The sequence below is a fragment of the Ambystoma mexicanum genome, chromosome 14 (assembly GCF_040938575.1).
Source record: "Ambystoma mexicanum isolate Mex_15411 chromosome 14, UKY_AmexF1_1, whole genome shotgun sequence".
NCBI classification, from domain to species: Eukaryota; Metazoa; Chordata; class Amphibia; order Caudata; family Ambystomatidae; genus Ambystoma; species Ambystoma mexicanum.
The window spans coordinates 380,862,999-380,889,476 of NC_090940.1; the positions used below are offsets into that span (position 1 = coordinate 380,862,999).

The following is a 26,478-nucleotide window of genomic DNA, read 5'->3' on the forward strand; positions in this document are numbered from 1 at the left end:
AAGACTAGATCTAAGGAGGGGTGAGGGTGACTGAAAGACCTCAATGAGCACACAGAGTAAAGGACACTACAAATCACTCCCAGACAGGTGGATCTATATTAAAAATAGAAGTACATTTACTGAAGACCTCTGAAATTCAACACACAGCAATTATCAATAGTAAAACATCAAACCAACACTACTATAATACATATATACAAGACCAAGAGGCCTAAGAGATAAAAGCACAGAATGGGTCAATAACCTAAAAGGGAAGGAAGCAGGCAGTGCAAATAGTCTTTAGGCAGTTCTTCATAAAGTAAACCCTAACTAAGAGGCAGTCCAGTCCCTATCAAGAGAGGAGCCTAGCGATCAATGTTCTTTCAAATGCTGGTGCACGCGATAGTGCAGAAGGGCGAAAACAGGGTCTCTTGCAGCGGCTGTAGCAGCTCAGGAAGGTGGCCAAGGCAATGAAGAACAGGTTCCCACTATTCGTGTAGGGTCTGACCAAAAGGACAGAACAGGTCCAGGAGTTGGGAATGGTTCAATAGCACAGGCTATCTGTGGAAAGAAGAGTGGCCCTCAGGGCACACACGTGCATAAAAGTGGATGGATGCGCTAGGGGCCACTGGAAGGGTTGCAGGTACTCGCCGACCCCTGGCGCACTCCGGACCAAACTTCGGCAGTTGAGTCTACCTCGCTTGCAGGTTCAAATGCGGCAGTTGTGCGGCTTTTCAGCGGCAAAGTTACAGCAACTATTCCCTGGCGGGACAGTGGCGATTTCTCCGCTCCTGGTGGATGGATCAGGCCAGTTTCACTGTAGCAAGCTTCAGGGCTCAGAGGGGCACAGCAGCAAGGCACCTGCGAAGTTTGTCACCACGGCTGGGCGACCCGGTATCCGCATGTACTTCGGTTCGGGCGCTCTCTTTATTCCAGACCTGGGAATGCCAAGTGTACAAAATTCGGTGTGAGAGTGCCGTGAACACAGAGCTTACGATGTACCAAGTTTAAAGGGTCACCTCGAAACGGCGGCAGTGTCGCAGCAAAGCTCCTGCGAAAGCTGAGCACCCCACTGGTTGGCCCAGGGGCACTTCCAAGAAGGCTTACTTGCAGGGTTTGATGAAAGTGCCGAGAATAGTTGGTCCCACTATTCCAATGGGTCGAAGCATCTTCGCAGACCTTCTAGTTCGAACAGATGCAGAGGGATCCAGCGGGACAACAGCGGGCTCAGGGTGCCAAACCTTCCAGCGGGTCACCAATGGTTCCTCGACTCGGCTTCCTAGCTTCAGGATACTTGGATCCTATCCTAGGTCCAGTGAGAACTCAAGAGATCAACCTGGTGTGGGTGTTTGGGGCCTTCGCTTATCCAGAATCTCCTTCGCACCAAAACGAAGAGGACCCACTGGGAGATCTGCTCACATAAAGGCACACCAGATGTACACCAATCACGGACCACGGTGGTCCCAGTCATTCACAGCAGACCAGACTCTCTGGCACCCAGGATGTGTATTGGAACTAGACAGTCCAACCCACATCCTGGAAGCACACACAAGGCATGCAGAAACCCGCGAAAGCTTGGCGTTTTGCGAGAGAATGCATGCCCAAATGAGGACTGACCCGGCTCGACCTGGGGAAGGCGAAGGGGCAAGATGGACAAAGAACCTTGTGGCATGGTCATTTTGGAGCCAGGCCACCTTCCTATGCCAAACGCGGTAAGCGCGGTTTGCATGGCAAGAAAGGGTTAAAAATATGCGAAAAGATAAGCTGCCACAAGCACTGTCCAAGGCACATCTGCACTTCTAAAAAAAAATCCTTTGTGGGAGTCTAGGGCCTTTGGAAATTAAAGGAAGACCCAAGTGCGCTGTACTGTAAGGAACATTGTGCACTTGTAACATGTTGCGGAAACATTGCAACATTTGCAAAGGACTAAGGGAAATAAAGTCTCCTAGTACTGGCTGCCTTTAGGGGCATGTCAGTGTCCCCATAACAAAGTGAGCGAAAGCCCAGTGGAGTGCAGCTTAAGGCTGTGCTTCACTGGCAAAGTCAGACTATGGTGTTTAAACAGCAGCACAAATTTAGGGGGTACACAACTGGAGGGAAAACTTCACATAAATGCGAATCTTTCCTAACGATGTCGATGTGAAAATATTTGCTAAGGTACTCTCCTCCCGACTACTTCCATGCATGACACATCTTGTGCACCCTGACCAGTCCAAGTTTATTCCCGTCCGATCCACTGCATAGAACCTCAGGCAGCTGTTCTGTATCATGTCCCATATTAATCAGCAGGCCAGGGCGGCAGTTGCCTCCCTGGATGCTGAGAAAGCTTTTGACTCAGTCATTTAAGTTTCTCTTCCAGTTCCTGATTACCGATTTGGGCAGTACTTTATTAACTGTGTGCACTTGCTCTATTTGTGTTCGGCAGCTAAGGTCCGCACTAATCACAATATATCGCATAAGCTAGGGAGGGATTCTCTGCAGGGGTGTCCACCTTCCCCAATGCGTTTTGCCCACACCATTGAACCCCTTGATGTGTGGATCAGAACATTACATGGGCACAGAGGTATTTGTATATCTGGGCCCCCCGCAAGTCATCCCGTTGTATGCAGATGACACTCTTCTTTATGTTGGGGGCCTAGAGGCTAACCTGGGCCCATGATGGAAACTGCATGAGTTTATGATAAATTCAGGGTATAAAATCAATATATCAAAGACTTAGCTATTCTGGTTTACAGAGGCTACGATGGCGCCGTCAAATCTAATGGGGTTCAAATGGGTCCCTGTGCAACTTAAATATCTTGGCATAGTGGTCTCCAGGTAGCCGAAATCTCTGTATTCCGATAACCACGCAGGATATCTGCATTTACTCGGGCCAAACCTAAGGTGTGGTCTAAGCTCCCCTTCTCATTGTATGGCAGACTGTTGTTACTTAAAATGATGGTGCTTCTCAAGGTACTGTATTATTCATGCAATGTTCTGATATGGCCTGGGAGGGAGATTTCTTTTTTTAAATTTTTTTTTTTTTTTTTTTTACAAGATTACGGTCACTGACCTTGGAATGTATGGGGAGGTGGGGTGGCTAGGATTATCTGGGAACAGCTGGTTGAGCCGTATGCGCAAAGGGGGCTGGCCACACGTGATTTGAATGCTATTACTTGGTGGCGCAAGCACAGTTTGCCGGATACTGGTATAATTCTGTTGGGGAGGCCGTGCATTAGAGAGGAATTGAGTGGCTCCATTTAACTTCAAATCGGTGATACTTTGTGACTGGCATGTTGATTCGTGTTCCTTTTATCCGGTGCGCACAACGGTGAATGCGTGGGCCAGAATATATCAGTGGCTGGCGCTGACAGTTCTATATAATAGGCTGGTCCTGCTTTGGAATTACCCAGGTATGCCTCCAAAGTTTGATAAGTGAATACGCTGGGTCTGAGGGGGGAGGGGTGGGTGGAAGAACACCGGATGATCAGACTTGTTTCCTAGTGGCAGATTTGTGTCGGTTGAAGAGTTTTAATCCAAACTGGGCAAAGACTTATTGAAATTGTGGCACTATTACCGGATCCAAGCAGCTGCCCAGCGGGTGTGCCCGTCCTTCGTGCTAGAACCTGAAACTCATGAATTCATTGATGAAATTACTGGAGGGGGTGGGGGGGTAATGAACTTATGGTGTCCAGGCTGTATTCAAAATACTAAATAAGGACTGAGTGTTAATGATCATTACTACAGGAGACCACAAAGTAAGGAGTGTAGAGAGAGAACGTATACTGCACAACAGGTTGTTGAAAAGGAACATTGTGAATAATTTTCCTGAAAAATCAAGGGGAAGGGGACCAACCACTTGACACCAGGATTGTTGGGTTGAAGTTACATGTTTAAGTTTTTGTTTTGCACATTTTTGTTTAACTGAAGTTGGAAACATCTACCTTGCACTTTTTTATTGTGTATGTTAGTGTGAGGGTCAAATTTAGTTTGGAGATAAGTTCAGTCTGCTTTAGTTTTATTTTCATAGAAAGGAACACTTTCCTTAGGTTAGGGAATGTTAGGCCTTTATCCAAACCCCTTTCTGTTAATAAAATGACTAAGTTGAGAATATGACCAGTTTGTGTCCGCCTCTCATTTCTGACCCCTCGTTGCAGATTGGTGACTTTTACAGATTTATGAGCATATTTTGTCGCCTCCTCGGGCGTAGCTTGTTTGGCAAATTACATGTTGTTCTAAAACAGAATCGGTGTTAAGTTTTACTAATGGAAAGTGAAATGTGATTCAATATTGTTGGGAATTAATTCCTTAGCTGAGGAATTATGTTTGAGCCTTGGGGTCACAAAGAAAAAAAGCATGGTCGATAGGCTGGATGCTAAATAGAGAGAGCTATTGATGATTTATACAGGTTTATGATAATTTTACTTTGGACACCAAAGCTTATAATGAAATTGCACCATATTTGGCTAATCACCCCTCCCGTGTTTTTAGTGACAGTATTATGAGATTGAAATTTAAATGTTTATTTAACGAGAGATTGTATCTGGTGTCAGATCTCATAAAAAACAGAGAAGCTATGCCGTTACTGCAATGAGAAGGTGGAAACATTAAAGTATCTTTGTCTAGATTGCGCGTTGTTATCGCAGATCCAGTGTGAATAGTTTGCAAGATTTGCCTACTGCCCAGAATTGTTTCTTTGGAGTGGTTTTGGCATAGAATTTTAAGAGAGATGCAGTAATATAATGTTTAAAGAATATTTTTTATGAAATGTTTTGTTTTCATATTTTAAAGGTCTAATTTTGTGTGGTCATTTATGTACTGATCTTTTAAAGTAGTAATCATGCGTGTAAAGTTTATTAACTGTGTCGCACAATAAATAAATACATTTAGAAATTGCTTTCTAGCTGAAAAAGCTGAAAATTGTGATAACCATTTTTAGCTGTTTATTATAGTTTATACATGCTAAACAAGAATTATTTAGGTGTTTTGAACTTAAAATTGCATAATTGAGCAGAACTGTGCATTCAGTTTAACACACAAAATTAACCATGAATGCATAGGCACCAGAGAGCGTTTAGGCCTCCTTTGTACGCTACAACGTACATTTTTCACCAGTAATTATTTTGATGTTTTTTTTGCCGAATCATTTTTCTTTAAAAAAAAAAAAACAGAAAAACATAGGGGGGGCTATGTAGGGGGGTCGGGAATTAAATTGCATTAATGGGGGAAGTAAGGATTGGGGGAACCCCCCAAAAAGAAAACAAAATATTGATATTTTTTCAACAAAAAATATTTTTGTAAAAAACTCAAGTAGATGGAGAATATTGAGCGCTATTGGCAATTTTCTAGATAGCTGGTTGTGCTGGCCTGAAGGCAGTTGCCTTTTCTATCAACTTAATAAAAAAGGTTGTGGTATTATGGAGAGTCACTCAGCGGCTTGGACTGCTGAATTGTAAGAAGCTTGTCGCTATCAAAGTTACCTGGAAGGATATACCCCCTCCTTCTTGGATATGAATAGAAACAAGTTGTGTAGTACTTCATTGATTGCGCCAAGCACGTTTTATTGAAATTCGTTCTTCGGTTAACACGTTTTTCGGCCTATGTCCTTTATTAAAACCAGACATAAATTAATTCCTTTACAAACATTAAGTGTATGTGTGTGTTGGAGAGAGAAAGTGGGGGTTGGCATAAGGTAGGATTCACAGGTAAAAGTAAAACTAGAAATGCACGTCAATTGTTAAGTTAGTATTTGTCACTTGTTGGATATTTCACAGATTATTTCATTGAACACATATATCAATTGGTAATTTTCACTCACCCCAGTGCCTCTTTTATGTGTCGTATTTGCTTGATCAATTCTTCTGTGCCGTTTTCCAATCATGGGTCAATAAATTCCTTCTTTCTATAATGTAAATATCATTTTGGTAAACACCAGCCTTATTGCCTGTCCAATTACCATCTTTGCCCCCCTTTAAAGTCTTTCATATTTGAAACTTCAAATTTATTTTTTGATAGTTTCCATTGGCTTTACATTAGTCAGAGTTGCTTAATATTCGCCTAAATACCTTGTGACCATGATTGGTTGTTACAAAGTTCTGTTTTTCATTCACCTTCCCTGTTAACTTTCATAATGTTTACAATCCCATTCTAAAATCTTAAACGGAAAAATGTGACTCACCGGTGATTGTTTCCGATGTTCTCTGTTCAAGTAATACAAGCACTGCCTCCCACTTACATAGTTTGAGACCCCAAGTCACTTGCCTGGTTTAGCGTGGTTAATCCCCTTTCGCCTGTGACTGCCTTCCGTCTTGTTAAACGCGGCCGCCATCTTTTTTTCCATGCGCATGGGCTGTGACCTGCCCATCGTTATTAGTTGCTTCCTGTTCTCTGAAGTAATCAGTAATTCCTTACTTTATATGCCATGGAGCCTGTCTATAGCCCGGACTGCTATGTAATCAGCCCATCGTTAATTGTTACTCACTGTTCTCTAAAGTAATCAGTAATTCCTTTATTTAGATACCATAGAGCCTGTATGTAGCCCTGACTAATTGTTTCATGGTTCCATTGGTCGTATTCCTCTTTCGTGTTCATTGTTTCATGTTCAGTTGAACCACATGTTTTAATGACTACTGAGAATCAAAGTTTATTTATTCTTTGGTAGCCAATACCACAATGTGAGCCAGTGTTACTGACTCAAAAAAGGAGTACATCTTTATAGTTAAATCCTTTAAGCTTTAGGATTTCGTTTTTTAGTAACTCTTGTACCAAAAGGAATATCAATTCCAAAATTAATTTCTCCTTCATATTCTAGTACTCTGATACTCATGCGTTGCTTTACATTAGTAGTGATTTTCTGAGGCCTGTGAATCTCATTTCATGTTTATCATGCATCTGAAGCTCTTTGTGCCAATGTGCGGCCCGGGGTAACCTGGGGTCCTGACTATTTATTGATAGACGACATATGGTCCCTTATCCTTATTCTTAGTGGTCTTATGGTGCTATAAATATATATTGTTTTACACATACACATTGGTGCATTAACCACATATGGTGTTTTACAGTTAAAAAAAAGTCCTTGATGTGTATCTTCGTTCCACTTGAATCAACAAACTGATTGATTTATATTTGCATGGGCAAACTTAGACCTTGTACATATACCACAGCTGTGGAAACCTTGTCTTTGTGTTCAGCAATGAACTCGTTCTTTCTGTAAATGCACTCTATAAAAACTATGGACTACTTTTTATTTTAGAGTATCTCGGCTCGTTTGAAAATGACTGTCGGTCTGTCATCTAAGTGTTTTGCCAGCTCCTTGTCCAAAAGAAATAGATGCCATTTTATTTTCAGAATCTTCCGTATCTCATAATGATTCTGTCAGTATTTGGTGATGCATTTGATTTTTAGGTCTACTGCGTCCTTGTTCTTTTCTTTTTGTATCAGTGTTTCTTTTCTGTCAACTGATTTCGATTTTCTTATTGCAGCCTCTTATAGCCTCTCTGACAGAATCTGTCTGTTAAGTCACATTCCTTTTCAAAGATCATTTGGTGCTCAGTTTCTTTTTGCCGTTATGTATTCATCAGCAGGTATGTTTCGTATTACTAAGTTGTGATGACAGCTTGTAGCAAATATGTTGAATTAACTTCCGTTGGTTTCTTAAATGTTCGAGTTAGTAGTCTGTTCTCTGATGCATAGATCTTCAGGTCCAAGAAATTAATCTGTCCTCATAGGTTGCAGTGAATGAAATTCCAAAGGTATTGATATTAAGTCCATTTATGAACTGCTGTAGTTGCATTACGCTTCCATTCTAGATTAGCAGTATATCTATATATCTAACCCAGAGTACCGTCTGCTTCTGATAATTCCAGTTTGTGTACTCCACAGTTTCCTCACAGTCCCATGAAGAGATTCACCAATGCTCGCGCATATTTGGTACCCATAAACACTCCCTGTACTTGTTGGTAGAATTTGTCATAAAAGATTAATGTATTGTGCTGCAGGGTCGCCTCTAGCATTTTGATCAGCTTGTTCCGATGATGGTAATAGGATGCAAAGTGTTGTACGTATATTCTATGGTCTTTATTGCCAAATAATGTCTGATCTGACGTGTATAGGGCCCGAAGGTCTAGTGTGACCAAAAGGCAGTTGTGATACCACCTTACTCTATCAATCCATCAGGGACTTCCTAGTCAGTCTCTCTCCACTATCAGTTGGTTAGTGCCTACTAGAGGAATGGCAGATGTGCCTTCAGACACACTGCCCATCTCTATTGCCTACATATTGTGCCCTGTCATTCCTCTCACTCTCTCTAAGCTATACTCTCCTGCTCCCAACTCCTCCCACCTTCACTCCTCCTACTCCCTGCATTCCTCCTTTGTCCCTCCGATGTTAATACTCCCACATACTCTACCCTACCCTCCTGCACTACTTCTCCTCCCACATACTCTACCCTACCCTCCTGCACTACTACTCCCTCCTCCGCACCTCCCTACCTGCCTACTACAACTCCTCCTTGTTCTCAGACACCACTCTTTCACTCCCATTCATTTCACTTTCTCTCCTTCTACTAATCCCCCTTGCTAGTCTTTCATGTACACTTGCCATGCAGTACCACTTGTGCTAACTTGTACTCACTAACCAATACCCCACCTGCTCTACTGTTCCTCTCCACTCTTCTGCCTCCGGCTAGTCTCTTGGTCTGCCACCTCCGCTTCCTTTGACCTCACCCAAACAACCCACAACTTTTGTTTCCCGGGGCTTTCTTTTATGTCTCTTCTCCTCCTCTGGTTACTCATCTTGTCCTGGCCACTCTGGCTCTGTATTCCTCGACCGGGGTGGGGGCATCAGAAGTAACTAAGGTCTCAAAGAGCGGGTTAAGACTCTCCCCCTTTCTTCTTGCCAGACCACCGTACTGCAAAAAAGGCAGTCTGCACTGCAAAGTGTCAGAGTTCGTATGAGGGTACCATGGCTCGGTTTCCTCTCAAGTTTGTCCAATTCTTCTGATTCATTGGGGCTCTATTTTAAGTATTTGGTGGTCTAGGGCAGCTGTAGCGGTTCAGTTACTGTGCATACTAGGGCTGGGGGTCGCTGTGCAGCGTCTGAAGTAGCTGTGTAGGTGCTTTGGTTCCTTGTCGGTTTGTTCTCTTTGCCAGTGGCATCTGAACACTGATCGCGTGGGACTCCAGGCAGGTGTGTCGGAGCTCTGGCTCTTTTCCTGTTGCTCTCTCCCCGGCTGAGGTCTGGTATTGGATTGTGTGGGGCGCTGATGTGTTGCAGGTGGTTTCCTTTCGGGATTATGGTTTCTTTGGCATAGCTGCAAAAAAGAACTTGGCGAGCACTTTTGTTAAGAGACATGGATAATGCAAATTAGTACTGCACATTTATAGACTGGCTTTTTGTGGGAGGGGATAGGAAATGGTGCCCTCTCAACTGCCACTATACCCTTCTGGAGTAGGACTGGCTTTGTATTCCTCCCTGTTGGTCCTCCCACCCCAGGCTGAGGAGTTCCCATTCCCTCCTGTGAAGGGGCAGGTTGCTGACCGTGCCACAGTACCTTGTTTAAGAATTAGTAGCATCCGCGTAGGATATATTTTCTATATATAATGTTCTGTTACACGGTTAGAAATAAAAATATGTTGAGCAGGAACTAACACAAACTTGTGGGGTATCAGGCATCATACAGTACACAGGAGCCAAATCTGGGGAGCTAGAATTTAGCACAACCAAATCTAACTTCAGCATGAGATGCAAACTTAACGTTTTGTTCATTGTGAATGATCTATTATGAATTAAATGACTTCTACATGTGTCCTAATGCTTCAGCACCCCTCCAATGCGAAGCCAATCAAGAAGGACAATTTGCCGACCCTCAAGATGGATTGAGGAAATGGGTTAAATGTACAAACGTTCTGTTAAGCAAGGGGGAGATGTAATATCCTGTTTATGCCCATGCTCGCAGTGTAGGGACCGGCGATCGCCTGTCCCATTTCACTGTTTGGGTAAGGTCGTAGCCAACCCCATATTGGTATGCAGGGTTGGCGCCTAAAATCGCCAGTCTGCGCTCAATGAATAAAGAAGGTGCAACTATACAGAATAGGCTTCTGTGCTTTATTGTGTGGCTTTGCTTTATTAATCTCATCCGCTACCCGCGGATCCAACGGTCACAAACTTGAAAACATCACATGTATTCTTTTCACTAATGGATACCGTCAGTGAAACATGTTTGTTGTAAAGTGTGAAATAATGGAAATATGATCTGTCTTCAAAGCCTGATATGGTTGAACTATGAAATAAATAAAAAAAAGATATTGTTAATCCTTTGTGCAGTGAACATTTAATTGTACCGGAGATCTGTTATCTTGATTTTAAAGTATTTCAACTTTTTGTATTTTGCTATCAATGAACTTGGTACAATTTAAGCACGTTGTAATTGATGTAATCATTTCAATCTTTTTTCTTAGTGGAACATTGGATCTGTCAGGATGCTACTCCAAATGATTTCATATTGTTTTATTGCTCTGCCACTTTGATTTAAAATGGAAACACATAAGGGTCTATTTTAACTGTGTTCATGGGAGGAGGTGGTAGTCTTGGATGATGAAATTTGATTTCAGTGATGACTCCTCTTAATGACAAATATCTTAGAACATTTAACGCTACTAAATTGTAATGCTACATAGGGGATTTTTACAGGGAGCTAATGACTTTAAACGTGGTTAATGCGCTCTGATTGTAACTTATGTATTGTAGCTCTCTGGATGCCAGCCAGCTCCTGAAGGATATTGTCCAAGTTTAAAATGGCAGCAACAGCAAGTGGCCCACTTTTCAGCTGTTCGTCAGGTGAATTACATGCTTTTTTTCGTTTTGATATTTGAATTTGATGTATGACCGTTCTTATGTGTGCAGGTCACTACCATCTACTGTCCATTAACCAAAACAAACGTCATTACAAATACGTGATGAATGCTTGAATTTGTTTGCTCACAGACTCTTAACCCTTGAGAAATAAGTTGTAACAGCAACTACTAACAAAATAAAACAATATACATACCTGATCATGCAGAATCAATCCATTTCATAGTGATAATGTTTGTGTTAGGGCATAACCTAGTTCACGGGGAGTCCAATAGTATCTACTAGATGGTTAACTCAAAAGAAAACGGAGCTGTTTTTTGCTTTTGCTTTGCAGTGCAAAATGAGTAAAGGCTGCCTGACATTTACGTTTACAATTGATTCCTTTTGTAATCTGCCTGCCTTTTGCTGGTCTGAAAAGCAGGTGGATCCCATAGGAGTTCACTGGTTTTGCACCAGCATGAAAATATCATGCTGGCTTAAAACCAAAGGTTATTTGAAGGCGAAGCAGAAAAGGGAGGCAGAAAAGGAACTCTTGTTCCGTAGCCCTGCTCTGCCTTTAAAAAAGACTAGCATGCTTCAGAGTATGAATGGCTGTGTCAAGACAGGCGTAGCACCTTTTACATATTTATTTTATTTTTTAGAAACACCTTCAGTTATTCTCTGAGAAAATGATGACCAATGTGTCTTCTTTTGCAACCTAGTCTCTAGTAACTTGGCACATATACCAATTATTTTTTATTTTTAAGCTAAGACTAGTTCTTTCGACCTGAGTAGATAAATCACATTTGTCCAGTCCATGGCTGATGAATCCCACCCTTCAAATCGTCAAGGGAAATCACCCTTTTTTGTGGAATCTATTGCATCCAAATCCATATTCCCTCTAACAGCTGAGGGTTCAGCAGACCATGCAAAACCAATTATGGGCTAATTCATTTTCTTTCTTGTCTTTAAGTAAGGCAAGGGTTAGGAGTACGGCTTGGGGGCCTCCCTTGGAAAGAGACTAAAGAAAAGGCTACAAAAGAAACAGTGGCTGGGGTTGGCTCAAAATAACAAACTGCTAGGTTTTCTAGTTGGCCGTCTACTTCTTTTGGTGTCCTGTATCTTCTTTCTGTCCCCCTCTTCCAAGGTCAGGGTTGTCTTGTGGGTACTTGAGTCATTAGTCTCTGGATTTTACAATGCTCCCAAGCACTTCTTTCTAAGCTGCTACAGCAATAATCAAGATGCAGCATTGGTTCTCCTGGACCTTCTGGTACTGGGCACCCACAACCTGAAACCCATAGGTTGCTTGATATGGTCAGGTGTCAGACTCTACAGGAACAGTTGGATCTCAGGATACTTCTACTTTACCCCCTGCTAGGAATTTGGGTGCCCCTTTTTAACCCCCAGGTTATGCTAGAGGGTATCGTCCTTTTTCACTCTGTTAAACATCTAATTGACTCTTGGGCTGACACTTGCTCTACCAGCTCCTGGTAAGCCTTCCTGCCGTTATTTCACAGAACTGTACTCATCTCTTTACTGCTACCGTTTGCTCCCTTCCTTCCTCGCCGATCCCCTGTCGTTACTCTTTCCCCCTTCCATTGCTGGTGTCACAAACCTGAAGTGAGACCTCTCCCCTATCTGCCACAATCCGATCCCAATCAGACCTTTTTGGTCTTTACCTTGACTAACATTGGGTTTGTGAGCAGGGAGCCTATGGTACCCCTGTGGTAATCAGTAGCTGGCCCTCTGATATGCGGGACCCACATTGGACAACCAGTTCCTCATGTAAACCTGTTTGCAAGGTGTGCCGGGTCATGGCTTTGTGTACCAAGAGTTCAAAAGGGCAGGCCCCCGTATTGGAGTTGTGGTCTTGTCTCTGTAGCTTCAAACTCCACGATGGTTCCACCAGTGAGCACTGAAATCTGAGGTTGGGCTTCACAACCTGTTTTTCTCTGGTTCCAATCTTAAGGGTGTGGCTTCCTTGGTGAATCCTATGTTGGCTGGTGAGTTTCCTGTTGTCTTCTGAGTCCATCCAATAGAACAAGGGTATGCAACCTTTGGCTCTCTAGATGTGTTGGACTACAACGTCCATCATCCATATCCAGTACAGTCAATGGTAACGGGTCATGGGAATTGTAGTCCCTAGGGAACTATCGCCCTGTCACTCATCTTCCATTCCTAGGTAAGATCATTGATAAAGAGGTAGCCGTGCAACTGCTGCAACACATCGACACCAACAATCTCCTCCAAATCTGCCAATCTGGGTTCAGACCCAGATGCAGCACAGACAGCAACCATACGTGTGGTCGGCACCCTCAACATCCTTGATGATGGCTACCCCTGCCTCCTGGATCTTCTCAACCTCTCGGCCGCTTTCGACACCGTAGGCCACCGGGCGCTCACGACACCCTTCATCGGAGAATGGGGATCAGCGACTGTTAGGGAGAATTCTCATAAATTGCTGATTTCCCTTCCCTAATGAGTCCCTCAGCAGCTTTTCTGGATTTCTAGGGTTTATTTTTTTCACCTAGTAAGAGTGTGAGCCTTTTTCCCACTCTCACATGTGTTTTGCTGTGTGTGTTTTCACTTATTGTGTGATCTTGGGTACTGGAGCTTCACATACTCCATGGCCTCATATTTGTCATGTTACACAGCACCTTCAGTGCAGTGACAGAGTTGTCTTTGAGACTTCCCACTTACTCCATTTTCTGGGGCTGACTACTGTCCCCCAGAAAAGGTAAAGTTGTCATTAACTTTATTTTAGTCACTTTAAACCACAGACCCAGTACACCCCATCTTACATGGAGTATTGCAAAGGGTTAACTCTTCCTTTTTGTCTGTGTCTCTTGGAGCATTGTTTTGCTCCCTTTACATCAAGACTTGGCCGGTGGCAGTGGTAACTACCCTAACGTTTCTACCGCGGTTATCTTATATAACCATGGTATTGTTTTAAACTATTATATTGGCCTCGAACATAAACCAGCTTGACCAAATACATTTTATTCTGGCCCCGGCTGGGTTTATTTGCCATTTCTTTTTGTAAATGTCTTTCTCCTGTTTTACTCTGCACGCCAAACCGGGGATGATTCCTTTGTTCGCCATCTTTTCACGGGCTTCTGCACAGAAGCCCTCCTTAAGGTGCCTGAAAGTCTGGGTAGGCAGCATGTGAGGGAGGGATGATCTTCGGACCCCTGCCATGGGTTCCCTTGGTAACCCAAGTCGCACCCCTGTTTGATTGGCTGAGGGGAATGTCCTTGCCAGGACAGCCACCCTGCTGTGTGATTGACAGCCAAGGAGTATGAATGGGGGAAAACTGCATAAAAAGCAGGTCTCTGGGACAGAAAAGGCAGAGTCGCCACTGGAATGAAAGATCCAAATAGGAGCTGATGGAAGAGGATCCCTGCAACGACTGAACCTCCCGGTGAAGCCCTGCTGCAGGTCTGAATCTTCAGAATCTGACAACAGAGAAGATTCTACAGGAAACTTCTTCCCTTGAGCTGCTGGAACCAACCAGTTCGCCCAAACTGCAAGCCAAGACCCCTCCTCTGGTCGAGTTTGCTGTACAGAGCTACAGTGGGCCGGATAGCCAGGAAAGTCAGACCCTCCAGTCTTCCTAATTCTTGTCAGTCTGACAGTCGCTTCAGGAACCGTGAGCCCGCAGGAACTACCAGGAACATCTGCCTCAGCTACAGCTTCTCTCTGTTTTAAGGTACTGTGCAAATCTGGTTGTTTGTTTCGTTCAGCCGCGGTGAAAGTGCTTGAAATCTTTCTCCAATCCGAGGGCTTGTCCTTCTCTTCTCTTCTCTTTGAACTAACTTTTCTGTCAACCAACCTCGTCCGGAATCCGTGACACAAATTTTACTGCGAACTACCCTGAACTGTGATCTTGAGCAAAAGGCTTTTGACCCATTGACTTTGGCCCTAAGCCTTTTCTACCTGATTCTATCACTATAGTTCCTCTTGTACTCCTACGTCCCGTCCCCTTTCCTCCATACTTATGAGACATTCCTCCGTCCTGTGGGACGGGACCGGAGTGCTTTGTAAAAGCATCCAAAAATGTAATTTTGTTAGTCCTTCCTCTCTTTCTGCGCGGGGCCCGGAACGCAGCCGTAAACCCGCCCATCTCGGCTCCGCATCGCCCATCAGTCCCTTTCTCCGCTCGTTCGGGACTGGACATGCTTGCATCCTCGGAAGAGCTTCCCTTTTTTCCGCCTCTTTGGCTCTCGGTAGCGATCGTGTACTAGTCTGTCTTTCAAACTAGACTTCCCAGATTGTTCATCCTGTCACCGATGCTTCGCGAGGGCGGATCTCCATCCTCTTTGCCTGGAGTGTTTGGGTCCGGATCACCGTTGGGACTCCTGTTTTTATTGTGACTCCCTTTCGGTCCGGGCACTTCAATGTCGGTTGGAGCGGCAGGAGGAGGTGATTTGACGTACTCCTCGTTCGAATTTTCAGGCGTTCATCGACGAAAAGAAAAAACGCCCGGTAAGTTCTTTACTTTTCAGAGCACCCCGGCCGGGAGATACCTTTCTGGGCTCTTCCTGAGCCGGCAGGAGCGTTGATCGCGCTGTCACCGGGGATTTCCCCGAGGTGCCTTTTGGGCCTAATAATTGCACCAGTGTTTTTCTCTGGGGGTCTCCGTAAGGGGCCTAGGGATACCGGAGCACTCTCCGAGGCCCCTCCTGTGGGGGCTGCTTGTAGACCCTGTTCTACTGAGTTGTGGGGTACCGTAGCCCGCTCTGAGGCCTCGTTATCGGCTTCCCTCAAACGCACTGCGGTGCGCCCCAAGGCCTTTGCTGCGCTTGGTGTCACCGAACGGATGTTCGAGGCCTGCGCTAGTAAGGCTGTTACTGGACCTGGGTCCGAGGTCCCTCGTGCAGAGGCTAAAGTGACCAACTTTTCTGAGAGGCCTGGCAAGGCCTTATCGGTGAAAGTTGTTTCTCACCGTTCCCGCTCTTGTGGCGACACCAGAACTGTTTTGGGGGCAAGGAGTGAAAGTTCTTCCTTTACCGGCAGTGCCGAGGTCCTTCCTGTGAAGTTTAGTTTGGCTATTGGTATGTCGCAGAAACATTCCAGGCCTCAAAGTACCGGCTTGCCCGAGGTTCCTTATGTAAAGGATAAAATTAAGACCCCTGACCCACCGACGGGGACCCCAGCCTCACTTCCAAATGTGCCGCAGTTCCCCTCAGGTGATGGCAAAATGGCGGCTGTTCCCGCCACGACCACGGCGGCCATTTTGGGCGCTTCCCCTACAACTACGCCATCCGCCTCAGGTGTAGGAGTTGGTTCCGCGGGTGAACATAAAATTCCTTGTGCGCATCCGTTTCGTTCAGTTTACGATTGGAACGCCCGGATGCCCCTTCCGCACAATGTCTCGTTGCCTGTGGATTCGGCACCTTTGATTTTTGAGGACACTTCGGGGGATGGGCCGGTGTGGCAAACCTCCCCTCTCCGTCCCTGGAATTATCCTCCTCATGAGAGGCCTTCTCCCGCAAAACTGTCTCCGGAGGACGCTTTTTTCGGTAAATTTCAGACGCTCATGCGTACTGACCCCATGAGAGAGTATTTCAAGGGTCTTTTTAGGGAGATATGCCTGCCTCCGGCTCCACCCGTTCCACCAGTGGTTCAGCCAGCACCGCCCTTGCCTACGGTGCCTCCCCCGACCCTTCCACCCTTGCCCCCATTTTCCCCCGTGGACAAGGCGGTGCCTGACACGTGTCAGCAGGATCCTGACCTGTCAGATGATGTGCAGGGCGATTAGGACAGCAAAGACCAGCCCCGCTCTATTAGAGCTTTTCATGACCGGGTACTGGACATGATGTGCATATTGGATGTTCCAGTGCCCGAGGCACCCGCTCCGCAGGAGGGTGTGCTTTCGGGGCGTTCACCTTGTCTCCTTTGGAGCGTACCGGCCTGTTCTTGCAGAAGGATGTTTTGACCGAGGTCCGCAGGGTCTGGGAAAAGTAAAACTCTAGACTTTTCGTCAATAAGAAAACTGACCCGCGATACAGGCCGCATTCTTCGGAAGAGGTGGCCCTGTCTTCTTGTCCGCCCCCCTCCTCCACAGTGGTGGCCGCGGCCACTTATCAGTCCAGGCCTGCAGCATCCTCTTCTACGACGGCGACTCAGGTTCTGGGGAAAGAGGACAAACTCCTGGACTCCCTTGGGAGGAAGATTTTCGCTAACTCGGCCTTGCAGCTCCGGCAGGCTAATACGGAACTGGTGTTAGCGGGGGTAAATACGAAGATGTGGAAAGGTCTGTCGGAGTTCGAGGAGTTCATTCCGGTCGAGAAGCTGGAAGACTTTAAGGTGGGTTTATCTGATGCCAGAGTCTTGGCCCAGGATCTGCTTGAGGCCGCGGCTCATCACGTCGACACGTCGGCTCGGTGCCTTTTGCTGGGTGTTGACACCTCTCGACAGGCGTGGTTGCATGCCACCAAGTTCTGGAAGGAGGTGCAGGACAAGGTGTTGGACCTGCCATTTGACGGTAAGGAGCTTTTCCATTCCACAACGGATGTGGGGCTCACCAAATGAAGGACAGCACCCAGACAGCTAAGTCTTTGTCAGTCCTGGTTGAAACCCCTTTTAGGACCCAGAGACCGCTGTCGCAAAGCCGGCCCTCCTCTGGTTTCAGGGTCTTCCTAGACCAGAAATCCTGCAGAGTGGATACTCCTTCGGGTAATAACCGCCGGAGACAGCAACGGACTCTGTTTTTCTCCCGCTCCTCAGCCGTCTCCTCAGGTTCAGGTGGTAACACCACTGAAAAGCCAGCCAAATGAAGGTTCTCCTTGCTCGCACGAGACCCCGTTGGGAGGACGCATTGCGTCTCATTGGGAGGCGTGGCAGACCATTACTGAGAACAGGTGGGTTTTGTCAGTCGCTCGGACGGGCTTCCGCTTACCCCTACCCCACCCTTCAACGCTCCTTTCCAGCAGTCGAGACCGCCCTCCCTAAAGGCTGAGGTGCAGAAACTGCTAGACCTCAGAGCTGTGGAACCCGTTCCTCTTGGGGGAGCGAGGGGAGGGCACCATCCTAGACCTTTCCCAGTTCAATCTTTTCCTACCCCAAGCGCAATTCAAGATGATCACGCCCGGCCAGATACGGTCTTCCCTGCAGATGGGCGACTGGCTCAGTGTGGTGGATCTTCAGGATGCCTACATGCATATCCTGATCTGGGGTTCACACCGGAGATATCTCAGTTTCTCTGTGGGAGAGGAGCATTTTCAGTTTCGAGTGATTCCTTTTGGCCTAAGTTCAGCACCACGTGTCTTTACGAAGATGATGTCGGTGATCGCGGCCTATCTTCGTCTGCAGGGTATCCATGTGTATGCATAGTTGGACGACTGGCTCTTACGCAGCCCTTGCCCGCTGAAAGCTGCCTTCAATCCAATCTTCAGTCTCTCCTCCAGCTCCTGTTCCACCTTGGGCTGTCAGTGAACTGGCAGAAATCTTCCATGACGGGTTCTCAGGACTTGATCTTCCTGGGTTTTCGCTGGAACACGATCGACTGCAGAGTATACCTGACCGGGGACAGAATGGCGGATCTGTTGGCCATGTGTCAGATGTTTGTGCAGTCGGAGAGCATGTCGGCCTGGTGGTTCAAAGATTTCTGGGCCTCATGGCCTTGTGCGTTTTGGCGCTTCCTCTTGCTCGCTTCAAGATGAGGGGATTCAGATGGCTCTTCAGAGCTCTTGGCTTCAGGCTGTGGATCCGGACTCCAAGTTGATAACGATGCCGGCTTCCATGAGAGCGGACCTGGACTGGTGGTCGTCTCTCAGCAATCTGCCAGTGGGGGTGGGGTTTCAGGACCCAGCTCCGATGGTAACGGTCACGACAGACTCCTCCCATCTGGGGTCGGGTGCGACGTTGGATCTTCTTCAGGTCTCAGATCTTTGGTCGCCTCAGGACAAGCTCCTCCACATAAATCTGGAGCTCCTGGCAATCTTCCTAGCGCTCAAGGCGTTCAGACCGATCATAGCCAACAAGGTGGTCCAGATTTGCACGGACAATGTGATGTCTGTTTTACATCAACAAGCAAGGGGGCACCAAGTCTCCCCCTCTCGTGGAGCTGTCCATCCAGATTTGGGAGTGGGCGGTTCAGCATGGTGTCTGGCTACTTGCAGTACACATTCCGGGCCAGCTGAATGTCACGGCAGATGCCCTCAGTCGGCGGACTGTAGTCAGCTACGAGTGGGAACTGAAGGCGGAGGTCCTCTCATGGATTTTCCTGCGCTGGGGCACTCCGGAAGTGGACCTCTTCGCTTCGGTGGCAAACGAGAAGCTTCCTCTGTATGCCTCCAGAAACTGACTGGGAGCCTCCTCTCTGGGGTATGCTCTTGGAATCCTTAGCACAATATGAGGGCTTACGCCGTCCCGCCTCTTCTAGTTCATCAGACGATTTGCAAATTTAAGAAATTGGTGAACTGTTCTCTTCTGCTTATAGCCCCGTGGTAGCCGGCCAAGTTTTGGTTCTCAGAACTTCAACACCTGTCAGTGTATCCGCCGAACAGGCTACCGGTGGCCCCCGATCTTCTTCACCAGGGGGAACAACAACTGTGGCACCCCTCCCCTCAATCACTCTGCTTGGCGGCATGGTGCCTGAGTTCAGGTCGTTGGAACATCTTTGCCTGTCTGCGGATAACTTGCGCATTATCCAGGCAGCCAGAAAACCTTTGACGTCCCTGTACAGAAGCAAATGGCTTAGGTTCTGTCATTGGTGTTTAAACAAGCAGATGGACCCAAGGCGGGCTACAATTGACACGGTACTGTCCTTTGTATCCTACTTAGCAGAGTCGGGAGTTCACGTTCTGTCATGTAGAACTTCTCTTTCGGCGGTTTCCGCCTACCTGTTTACGGACCAATGTTCTTACTCTCTGTCTATTCCAGTGGTTAAGAGACATTTTGCAGGCTTGACACGCCTTCATCCCCCGATTCGTAGTCCGCACCCGGCGTGGGATCTAAATGTGGTCCTGACGGCGTTGTTTTGTAAGCCTTTCGAACCAATGGCCACGGTGTACCTAAAGCACCTGTCATGGAAGGTGTCCTTTTTGGTGGCTGTCACTTCGGCAAGGCGTGTGAGTGAGCTCCAAGCTTTGTTGGTGGAGCATCCCTTCTTGGCTTTTCACAAGGATAAGGTTGTCCTACGGACAAACCCTGCTTTCTTGCCGAAGGTGGTTTCTGAGTTCCATCTAAACCAGTCAATTTCCCTGCTGGTCTTTTTCCCGAACCCCGCTTCAGAGGCGGAAAGGGTTTTACACTGTCTGGATGTTAGAAGGGCTCTTAAGTTCTATTTTGAACTTCCGATTTTAGGGGCTCTTCTCAACTGTTTGTCACCTTTGGTAATCCACAAGGTAAGCAGGGCCTCTAAGGCGACCATCTCCCGATGAATCGCTTGCCTGCATTACGGAGTATTACATTGTTCAAGGGCTGAAGCCTCCTAAAGGTATTCATGCACACCTGGTGCAGGGCAAGGCAGCCGCAGTTGCCTTTTCAGAAATATGTCCCCTGGCAGACAATCGCAAAGGTGGCTACTTGGGCCTCCCCATCGGCTTTTTGTAGGCATTATTGTCTAGACCCGAGTTCAAGGGCTGATGTTCAGTTTGGTCAGGCTCTGCTGAAGAAACTGTTTCAGTAAGGGGGTTTTTCCATTCACCCATAGTTCCTGTAAAGAGTGTTTGGGAATCTCCCGTAAGTATGGAGGAAAGGGGACGGGGTGTAGGAGTATAATCGGGTTACTCACCGTAGTGACCACCTTACTCCTAGTCCCCTTTCCTCCATACGCACGCCCGCCGTCCCCTCTAATAAGGTTCCTCTGTTATCGCTAAATAGTCTTTGACCTGGCGATAGAAAAGGACTGATGGGTGATGCGCGGGGCGGAGCCGAGATGGGCGGGGTTACGGCCGCGTGCCGGCCCCCGTGTAGAAAGAGAGGAAGGACTAACATTTTTTTATGTTTTTGGATGCTTTTACAAAGCGCTCCGGTCCCGTCCCACAGGATGGAGGAATGTCCCATAAGTATGGAGGAAAGGGGACTATGGACTAGGAGTAAGGTGGTCACTACGATGGGTAACCTGGTTATTCAATTTCCCTGAGTACTTACCTGTTGGTGTGATTTAATTTCTATTCACTTTGTCTTTCCCTCCCTTTTAAATTGCTGGAGTGCTATTTTGCTCCCACTTCATTTTGTGAGCTTAACTTGTCTGGAATTTAAGGGAAGTGGTGTGGTGTATTAAGAGTGTGATTTTTAAACTGCTTATAATAGTGTAATGTTATACAACTGAAGAGTGAAATAAATGTATATTCTTTTACTTGAAAACCTTGAGTCAGTGTTTGCCTGAATCATAGTAATTGCTGTCCTTTGTGTAACTATCTGATTCTGCTCACTTACTCTTGAGAAGTCTGGCTGCTCAGCCCTCGCTACCACTTTAACTGTGTAGTACAGGTTTGCACCAAAGGTGAATTTGTACTGTCACTTGTAGTCTTAATTGTGTGCGGTGTTCCCAAAGGGTACTGCATATAATTCTGCCTAACGGCAACCTTGTCCTATGAGGGTTCAAGTCCTACCTCGCCAACCGCCAGCAGTTCGTTCAGATGGGCTCCTCTAGATCACCAATGCTACCCGTCACCTGTGGAGTCCCGCAGGGTTCCATCCTCTCTCCAGTGATCTTCAATGTATAGATCGACCTGGTGGTAGCCCTCCTAGCCACACACAACATCTACATCCACCAATAAGCTGATGACGCACAGCTGTACCTAAAGATCAACTCCATCAAGGACATCCACAGGCTCAAAACCTGCCTCACTGATCCAGTCTTGTATGTCCAATGTATACTTGAAGCTCAACCCCCGTCCCCCAGACCAAATTCCTGCTCCTCACCAACAACACCGAACACCCAGACATGCAGATCTGGCTATCAACCATGAATTCCAAGAGCTTCACACAAGAGCTCACCCCCTGTACCAAGCCCCTCGGGTTCCACCTCGACAAACCACTCTCCTTCAAGTCACAGAGAAAGCTTGGAATCGGCTCTCCCTCCTGCGGAAAGACAAGCCCTTACTTCCTCCTGACAGCTTTAGATCCACTGTTCAAGCACTGGTCATATCCCACGTGGATGGCGCAATGCCCTCCTTTAAGGTCTCATGTCCTCCTCCCGTCTGCCCCTGAGAAGTGTCCTACACGGGGCCGCACGCCTCATTAAGGGTCTACGCAGATACAACCACATCATCGCTGCCCTCATCGACCTTCACTGGCTCCCACTGCACGCACTAATGACCTTCAAGTCTTGCTACATCATCTGTAAGGTTGTCGCCCTCAAGTCACCCAACAATCTTGTGGAGAAACTCTGCATCTCCTAGGGACAGTGCACCACCAGAAGCCAGGACATGTGCAGACTTGAAATCCACCACTACAAAAAGGAAAGGACCAGAAAAAAAGTCTCTTCCTACTCCCCAAGACTATGGAACCTCCTCCCCATCCGCATCAGACTCGCTCCTACAGTTCAGAAAAGAACTCGAGACCCACCACTTCAAGGAATCTCTCCTCCTCAACACCTAGCCCATCACGTTGCCCCCCGTGCCAACTGACTTGCTAGAAGGCATCCGCCCCTCTCCTCGCCGCCACCCTGTACAGCCGTACAACTTCTGTGCCCTTCTGTAGCCTACCCCCGCTATATATCTGTTCTCTTAGCTCTGAAAAGCGCTCCATTATGCATCTGTACTGTTGTATACCTCTGTAAAGCGCTACGTTGCATCTTGAAGCTTGGTTCATGCTCAATAAATATCATAATAGTCCAGCATATCTGGAGAGCCACTGGTTGCAGACCCCTGCTAAATAGAGAAATTAAGGTAGGTAAGTCCCAAGGACCTCTACCTGGTCGGTCTCGCCTTCAACCTAACAGGCATCATGGGCTTTGGGTGCCCTTTCTGGGACCCATAATAACGCATGATTAATGCAATTTGTTTGGGGAGCTTTTGTCCGCTCAGAACGAGGCCAGCTCTGAGGGTTGTCTGTCTACTTAGAGGGTGGTAATAGAATAGCCATCCCACTTGACCAGGATGGGTCCCTCTCGCTGTCATAGGGATCTTGACTAGGATAGCAGTAGCTGTTATCCATGGCTTCCTCTGCTTACTTTTCCGGGTAATAGGCTTCAATCGCTTACCCTTTCCCTCTAGTGGCGGTCGACTGCTTTGGTTATCCGTGTTTCCTCTGGTTTCAGTAGGTTCCCCTGCTACCATGTTTTCATGTTCAGGAAAGACCTGTGATTTGTAGAGCGGTTTTAACATTTATTTCGCTCCACTCTTGGCAGAGCTTTTCTTGCTGCCGGTTATGGGTGGTTTGGGCTTGGATGGTCATTTTCATCCCCATTGACTGCTTGGCTAAACCTGTTCTTGGGTGAGGCTTGGTAGTTGGCACACAGCTCTATGGAGAAATGGTGCCATGGTGTTGAATAACTGCTCCACCACCTCCTTCAATTCCTCCAGGGGCACCCCTTCTGTTAATGTACTGAGCAAGCTTTAAATCCTAAGAGTTATCTGTGTTTCTCTAAGGAATGCAATCATAGGTCCTGTAATGTGTACCCATGTTATTCCAGGGAATGGCCGAGCCTTTCTAGGATTTCTTGCTTTAAATTGTCATAAACAATATCACCATCAGCATTTAAAATTATACTTTGCCAGCAACTCGTAGGTCATCAGATGGGTAACAAATCTTCCCCAACACAGATTTTCCCAGTTCACAGTTGTGACCACACACACACACACACAATTGGTGATGGTACCCAGGTCTTTTTATTCCAAATATTTCTGTAAAATGTCTTGGGCGATGTAGGGTTCCAGTGGGCTAGACCACCAGTGACTTCAATTTACCAATGTCTTTCAGTTGCCCTGGAGACTTGCCTTTTTCCATTTTGTACCACTCTTGTCTAATGCTCCAATTGGACTCTGGTAAACAGATGATCAAGGTCTTTAGACTCCTTGTGTCTTCAGCTGTCCCCTGAGCTCGAGTGTTATGCTTGGACAGCATGGGAAATAGATTGACTGCTTTTCAAGAGGACAGGAATGTTTTTCAAGAGGACAAGAACAGCTTGACGCCTTGGAGGTTCTGTCATTCCACAGAGGAGGTGTTCCTAGGGTGATTTTTGTGCCATGTACTTGGTTGGACAAAACAAAGGATTTGCCCTCTAATTTAGAGGATGAAAACCGTTGTTTAATGGGAGGTAAACATGGTGACTGCCACACAAGGGTGACTTGAGTGTATTATGACCTTTGTGATAGCAGCTTGTTTGTTTCTTCTTCCCTTCCCTCCTTGACTTCTCGTCCCACTTCCCCCTCCAGCACTATTCTGAATCATGGTCAGACCTAGTATGTTAGTTGCTTGTGGTGTTCCTCTGCTTCTCCCTCCCTCCATACCCGCCCTCCCCCTCCTCTTGTTATTCCGGCACTACATCAATTGTCGTTAGGCATAGTAATGTAACCGCTTGTTTTGTCTCAATTGTCTTCCCTCCCACCCCAGCCTCCCTTATTGTTCCTTGCACTATCTGAAATGTTGCCAGGCTGTTTAAGATTATTTTTCACATTCTGAATTGTTTCAAGGACTTGTAAGAATGTAACTGTATTCTCCCATGTTCCCTCCCTCCTTTAAGCGCTTTGAAACACATTGTGTATAGGCGCTATACAAATAATTAATTTATGATATTTTATTTGTATCGCGCTCATACACAAGTGTTTCAGAGCGCGATGAGGCAAGGGAGGGGAACAAGGGAGGACAAACAATGATCTTACTAGGCCCAGTGACATTGAGAACACGCAAGCGCAGGGGAGATTTAAAGGGGAAAGTGCAAGGGGGAGGGGAGGAGTGGAAAGTGCTGAACACAGGATAAAAACAGGTAGTGCCGCCATCAGGTGGCAAGTGCAAGGTTAAAGCGCAGACAAGGGGTGTCTAGTAAGTGCAGGTAAGGGGACTGTAGGGTTGCAGATACAGACCCGAGTGCAAGGGTGCCAGGAGGTAGTGTGGGTGTGTGGCTGGGTGGCTTGGTGGGCAGGGACCTGGGCCCGAAAATAAGAGGGTAACTAGGTGCCCGGTGCCAAAGCAGACAGATCAACAGGGGAGAGGAAGAGCGAAGGCATAAGCAAAGAGAAAGGTCTTGAGGTGCTTCGGGAACAGAAGATGGTTCTCCTCAAGTTTCAGAGAGGCAGGGAGGCTGTTCGAGAGGGTGGCCCCAGGCGAGGAAAGAGATCTACCCCCAACTCGTTGCTTGGACACGCGACTTTCCCGGAGGGAGTGGAGGTCGAGGAACGAAGAGGTAGAGCACAAAGGTATTAAAGGAGGTGGAGTTGAAAGTATTGTGGACCCAGGTGTTAGGACAGTTTTTCTGAAGTCCAGTTAAGGGCCTAGCAAAACCATTCTACTGAGGCAGTACAAGACTCCACTCTTAGTATAAGGCTGTACCACCTGAGTTCGGGGTAGCATAGACAGAGCAGCCAGGCTTATTTTAGGAGGGAGAGAGGGCAGTAGATACCGTACAAATGAAATTGTCATACAAATGATCCAAAGAAACACTGAAACACTATGTATTGTAAAAGGATGTATTTAAATACAGGTAGGCCCAGATAAATCTAGGGATTAAGTAAGTACTAACACATTATATGGAATCACAATATAAAACACAACACTATACTTGAAAATACACAGACCCAAGTATAAACCTTATTTGGAACACCTAACAGTAGTTCTAGGGAAGTCAAACCCTTGTTATACACATTTAGTATAGATCAAGCCTTTTCTTTGGGAGTAAAAGACCAATGGTTACTTTTTAGATTACTTTTGGTAATACAAGGACACTAGGCCCTTCCAGTTGTAGTGTGACTCTTGGAACAAATCACATAAACAGTCAACTGGACAATATACTTTTGGTGAATAGTGAAACACTTATTCTAGGTGCAGTAAAAACCTATAACTACTTTTGTCATAACACACAGTTATATCGGGTGAGTAAAACCTAAGTATATAATGTACCATTACAGATGCTTTGGAAATCAGGGAACCCCAGATTGAGGTGAGCAATAACTCTGGTAACTTGTTTTGGATGGCACACAGCTAACACAAGGTAAGTAAAACCCACATACTTTAACTTCACCATGAAGGGGAAAGTAAAACCCAATGTCACACTTTACTGAATAGTTATTCTAGGTAGGCAACAACCTAATGTAGACTTATTAAGGACAGGCTAGCAGCAAGTCAGGGGAAGCAAGACCCAGTTGGGGGGACACTCATACAGTTATCCTAACAGGACTAACCTGGTGATACCAACAGTTGGAGGACACTCATACAATTACCCTACAGGAATAATCTGGTGAAACCAACACATTACTTTTGTGAAGAGGCACAACCTAATCACAGGAGAGTAAAATACCTTTACATCTACTTTCTTTTAGACTGGTAAAACAGTGGCTAAGGAAGAAAAGATGTTAACCAGATCAGTAAGAACTCTTGTAACTGTTCACTCTGAGAATTACAGTTACCCACCAACTCTTTACAAGTAAGTAAACCACTTGATTTCTTTTCTAGGCAGAAGTCCCAATCCCTTCAAAGTCTTTCCCTTAGAGCATAAGTGGTCTCAGTGGCAGAAGGGGAGTCACTAGGACTAGTGACCAACAGCCAGTGTTAGAATAAGTTCTTTAGTAGCAAAAGTCA

General features: G+C 46.3%; 1 protein-coding gene across 3 annotated transcripts in view; it reads left to right on the forward strand.

Annotated features, from left to right (window-relative positions):
• GEMIN2 (gem nuclear organelle associated protein 2) overlaps positions 1–26,478 on the forward strand; it is a 704,794-nt gene that overhangs the window by 104,699 nt on the left and 573,617 nt on the right. For all 3 annotated transcript variants that reach the window (XM_069637505.1, XM_069637504.1, XM_069637503.1), the window contains exon 3: positions 10,705–10,794. In XM_069637505.1, the coding sequence (XP_069493606.1) occupies positions 10,705–10,794 (90 nt within the window). The remainder of the gene's footprint in view (positions 1–10,704; positions 10,795–26,478) is intronic.